We start from the raw sequence: 5,416 nt of genomic DNA on the forward strand, positions 1-5,416 counted from the left end.
CTACAGCAAGTACTACTAAAATACAATGTCTGTAGTGAGATAAGCACAAAGAAACCCAGCTCCCAGGTGATAACCCCTAACAACCTAAACAGACTCAGTGCTCAAGCACTGGAGCACAATTTCACATGCATATAGATTCACCTGGTGTTCACCTGAAGAGTAACTTTCTTATTTAAGGATGCCTTGTTTTTATACCGTGGCAATATATAAAACAAAAGTTGTATAAAATAGGGAAGGAAGGTTTCCACAAAATGCCCTCTTTTTCCTCCTTCTTGCCACAGTCAAGTCTTTGTTCTGAATCCTAGTCACCACCCCCCCTTCCTGGGTGACCACTGTCTTCTCACAAGCCTCCCAACATCTGGATGCATTCCAGTACAATAAATCCTGTCACTCAGGCAATGGCATAAATGCTTCTTCCCTGGTATGTTACTGGCAGACAAAAGTGAGAAGTCATAAAGGAAGTGGAAAATTGAAACAGTCAGGGAAGATGGGAGTTGAATACGTAGGAGGAGGCATGATTTGAACGGATAAAAATGTACAATGAATTGTGCTCCATCTGCACCAACATGGATAGTCCATAAGAAAATTGAAGAAGAAAGAGAGTCAGACGCACAGACAGGACACTGAACTGTAATTTCCCTGTCAGGTGTCTAAGCCAAGTTGTATTTAAGGAGCAGCTAAGCAGTAGCTTAATGTTAAGAACTTCAGTTCCTATGCCTTCTCCTCCCTTGTTCAGCACTCAGCCCCCAGGAGCACTCAGCAAGCTCCTCCATCTCTACACTCCCCTCCATACTTTCCAACAACTGACATTAGTAGTAAAAAAATAAAAATTACTAATGCAACTCAATGGAAATTTCCCAGCAAATGCTAGAAAAGAAACCGTCTACTTTCTGAGCCAGTGTGTTTTCTCAGAGGCTATTTCACTTTCAGGAGTAGGAAAGGAACTAGAGGAACAAGGTCAGCACTTCTCAACCTGTGGGGTGCAATTCCTTTGGGGTTCGGATGTCCTTTCCACAGACCATCAGAAGACCATCCAAAAACACAGCTGTTTACATTATGATTAGTAACAGTTGCAAAATTACAGTTATGAAGTAACAGCAAAAATAATGTCATGGTTGGGGGTTACTGCAGCATGAGGAACTATATTAAGGAGGAGACAGCATTAGGAAGGCTGAGAACCAGTGATTTGGGCTCTCCCAACAGACATATCAGTGATACTATGCATATGTCTATGTATGTCTGGGTGATTTCAAGTTCAACTCTTATTTAGGTAACACAGGGCAAACAACTAAAGGCCCAGGGTTTTAAATTGGGCAAATATGATATTGACCCAAAATTCTATCATTTATTGTATATGTAGTCTGTGGAAAATATATTTAGCCACCTTCAACTTTAGTGTTTCATTTCATAGAATTATTAGGAATTCTAAATAAGATAACCATTTATACTATGGTTCCTGGGACCAAAGTAAGGAGTTAAGGAATGATTGTTATTACTCTGTTAGCTGCAGTTATTCTGTTTTTATCTCTAAAAGCATAAAATGTATCTGTTTTTTTTTTCCATTTTCCTTCCCACTGTGTTAGAAGGGTAGGCAATAAAAATGGCTGACTTATTACAGGATGTAGCATGCAGTCAACTTTTGAGCCTAGTAGGGTTGCTCATTCGTTGTCTCAATATCATATATTTAAATATATTCCAGTCCATTCTCTGAAAATTGTTCACCTCTGTCTAAGGTACCAGCAGTCCCAGAACATTCATTCTTTAAATATGGCACAGGTTCCTAGTATATTCCAGGTTTTGTGTCCTAGAGACACAGTTATAAGCAAGACAGGTATGATCTGGAAGAATCTAGTTGGTTTTATTATTAGGAAGAGAGAGGATGTAAACAGAAATAAGGGATGTAATAAGTACTAAAACAGAGTTATGTTCTGAGAAAAAGATAAGTCAGCATGGGTTACAAAGGGGGAAGCCAAAGAAAGCTTTCTGGAAGAATTATCTCAACAGTTATGTCTTAAAGCATAAGTAGAAATTAAAAAGAGGGTGTTTATTCCAGAGAGGTCCAGCTAAATATACAAAGGGTTATGCGAGATCAGAGAAAATGAAAAAAAAAAACAATGAATGAATCAATAAGGACTGATGAAAGAAAAAGGGATTTGGGGTGTAAGAAATATTAAGCGTGGGTCTTGTCTATCAAATACTATAAGACTTGTGTTAAAGACAAAGATTCATATCTTTTTTTATTTCCTCCTCCTTGAAAGACATTTAAAGACACGTTTTAATCTGCCACCACCACCCACAAAAGCCAACTACTGCTTTCCAGGACTTCAATGACCTGAATCTGTGACCCTTCTCCCCTTGGAGGAATGGCCCCTTTCCACTTCCTCCTTCATTTCTGTGCACCAATTCTTCAAACTATTCAATTGAATTAAGACTGTAATGTTGGACACAGTCAATGGGGAAAAACACACTCACCGTCTGAGTAAAAGTGAAAACCAGATACACTTCCTGCCACTGTGTGTTTACTTTCTTGAAGCCACCCTCTTGATCAGAAATGAACATTTGCCTTGTTGAGACACTTCAACCTGACTGGAGTGGTATGAAGGTAACTAGGGTTTAGATCAATAGCAGTCCTTAGGAGCCATTGATAATGAGTGACGTCTTATTCCAAAGAAAGTAGGAATTTGTTGAGGTGACCATGAGAATAACACACATGGATTTATAGTACATGTGTATCAGGTAAGAAGATGTTTTATAGATAAATCACAAGGCCTGAATTATTTTAGAGAGATGAGACTATATTGACTAGTGAATGGAGAGGTAAAGTCAACATAGTTAGATGCATCATTTATAACTATTTGATACTCTGCAGTTTACAAATACTTACCAAGCAGCTGCACATTCTATTCATGTAGGGATATACAAGGATCACTCATATACAAGGTGTTTAAAATACAAGAGAGGGGAAGATGTGGTATGAGCTAAATATCATAGGAATGGGGAGAAAGGCATGATATTTTGTTAGATCCAAAGTAGAGCAACAAAATGGTGGTGCTGGTGACTCTGTCCTAAACAGGGGAACTTTGGCGAGGTAAACAGAAGGATTGCTATTGGATAAACAGAGGCCTAAAGGTAGGTTTCTGTTTACCAGGAGCCTCCTTTAAACCACAAGGAACCTCCCTTAATCAGCCCCAAAGGCCAACAACCTCAGGCAAGGGCTTCAATGTAATGGTATTAGGAATGGAGACTTCAATTGAGGACTATATCATAAGGGAGGATCCCTCAAAATGACAGCAGTGTCTTTATCAAGGAAAAACTGCATCCATAGAGCTTCCTTGTGGTTTCTTTCTTAAGAAATCCATTCTATGACACCAAACCTCCTGGTACCTGCCTTTGTTTTGGACTTGCAGCCCCTAGTACTTGGAGAAACAAATTTCTGTTTCTCATATGCTATCTTGTCTATGGTATTTTCTCACACTGCTTCAGCAGCAGTCAGTTCTACAAAAGAAACAACTCACATATCTGTCCTCAAAATCAGTGATCCAGGCAGGGAAACAGCATGACTGAAAGACACACTATAAGAAATTCTTTCCATGACCAAAGAAGAAAGAGATGGAGAAAGTAAAGACAAATGAAGATGAACCAGAGAAAGCTTGTAAGCTATTGTCTGATTGTGGACTTAACTCTAAAGTAACCATAGTCTGCTAAAGTGTTTTAACAGTTGGCCCAACCTAATTAATATTTTATTTTTTAGCCACTCTGACTGAATACTGGAGTGGAATTTGAAAGAGAATTGTATGAAAAGCACAGAGACAAGACAGGAGCCTCCACCCTCTCCTAGGCAAGAAGTGGAAAATAACCCTATCAATGAAATAGAAACCCAGAAATGCTTTGAATAGTGTGGAGTGAGCCAAATAGGCTCCATGTATCTGCCTGGAAGGATAAAATGAAGAGCAATATCATTCACCATGTGGGAAACACTGGAACAAAAAGAGGCTCCTCGAACAGAAATGTCAGTGAGTTCTGTTTAGAAACCATTGAATTTGAGTTGTTTGTGTGACTTCCAACTAGAAAAACCAAGCTGACAGTTGAATGTAGAGATCAAGGGCTTGAGACAGAGGTCTAGACTCTCGAGCTCCACTTGAGATAAGTGGGAGACTAGTGCCAATCTCTTCTGTGGATGACAGTCTTTATTTTATTGAGAATACTCTTATTTTATGCCAATTTACTGCCATACTCTTATTTCATGCCAATATAATCATCAAGAAAGCCCTCATGGAGAAGGTAGTATTTAATCCAGAACCTACAAAAGACAAAGATTCTGATGGGAAAAAAAGTGGGAGCGTAATGACAAAGAAATGGCAAGGGCCTTTCCGCGCTACCCGGGGACGGGTCCATACGGCGTTGTTCTTGGTTCCCATCGTAACTTAAAAGGGAAACTTACACAATGTCCGGAGCCCTTGATGTCCTGCAGATGAAGGAGGAGGATGTCCTCAAATTCCTGGCTGCAGGAACCCACTTAGGTGGCACTAATCTTGACTTTCAGATGGAGCAGTACATCTACAAACGGAAAAGTGATGGTATCTACATCATAAATCTGAAGAGGACCTGGGAGAAGCTGTTGCTTGCAGCTCGGGCCATTGTTGCCATTGAGAACCCTGCTGACGTCAGTGTCATCTCCTCCAGGAACACTGGCCAGCGAGCTGTGCTCAAGTTTGCTGCTGCCACAGGAGCCACTCCAATTGCTGGCCGCTTCACACCTGGGACCTTCACTAATCAGATCCAAGCAGCCTTCAGGGAGCCACGGCTTCTAGTGGTGACTGATCCCAGGGCTGACCACCAGCCCCTCACAGAGGCCTCTTATGTCAACCTGCCCACCATTGCTCTGTGTAACACAGACTCTCCCCTGCGCTATGTGGACATCGCCATCCCATGCAACAACAAGGGAGCTCATTCAGTGGGTCTGATGTGGTGGATGCTGGCTCGGGAAGTACTCCGCATGCGAGGTACTATCTCCCGTGAGCACCCATGGGAGGTTATGCCTGATCTTTACTTCTATAGAGACCCAGAGGAGATTGAGAAGGAGGAACAGGCTGCTGCTGAGAAGGCTGTGACCAAGGAGGAATTCCAGGGTGAATGGACCGCACCAGCTCCTGAGTTCACTGCTGCTCAGCCTGAGGTGGCTGACTGGTCTGAGGGTGTGCAGGTACCCTCTGTGCCCATCCAGCAGTTTCCCACGGAGGACTGGAGTGCGCAGACAGCCACTGAGGACTGGTCAGCAGCTCCCACAGCACAGGCCACCGAGTGGGTTGGAGCCACCACTGAGTGGTCCTGAGCTGCTCTGCAGACACCTGAGCAAAGGGAAAAAAGGTGGAAGGAAAATAAAGTTCCCAAAAGCTGCAAAAAAAAAAAAAAAAAA

At 41.9% G+C, this 5,416-nt stretch overlaps 1 protein-coding gene across 1 annotated transcript; it reads left to right on the forward strand.

Moving 5' to 3' along the window:
• The first annotated feature begins 4,369 nt into the window (after positions 1–4,369).
• On the forward strand, positions 4,370–5,397 carry LOC114634386 (40S ribosomal protein SA). Its single transcript, XM_028783013.1, has one exon. The coding sequence runs from the start codon at positions 4,445–4,447 to the stop codon at positions 5,330–5,332; it is 888 nt and encodes a 295-aa protein (XP_028638846.1). The 5' UTR covers positions 4,370–4,444; the 3' UTR covers positions 5,333–5,397.
• Positions 5,398–5,416: the final 19 nt, after the last annotated feature.

This window comes from Grammomys surdaster, unplaced genomic scaffold (assembly GCF_004785775.1).
Source record: "Grammomys surdaster isolate TR1022 unplaced genomic scaffold, NIH_TR_1.0 61, whole genome shotgun sequence".
Lineage (NCBI taxonomy): Eukaryota > Metazoa > Chordata > Mammalia > Rodentia > Muridae > Grammomys > Grammomys surdaster.

What these genes read in the sequence shown, in the direction of transcription:
- LOC114634386 (XM_028783013.1), top strand. Translation starts at nt 4,445, where the DNA reads ATGTCCGGAGCCCTTGATGTCCTGCAGATGAAGGAGGAGGATGTCCTC.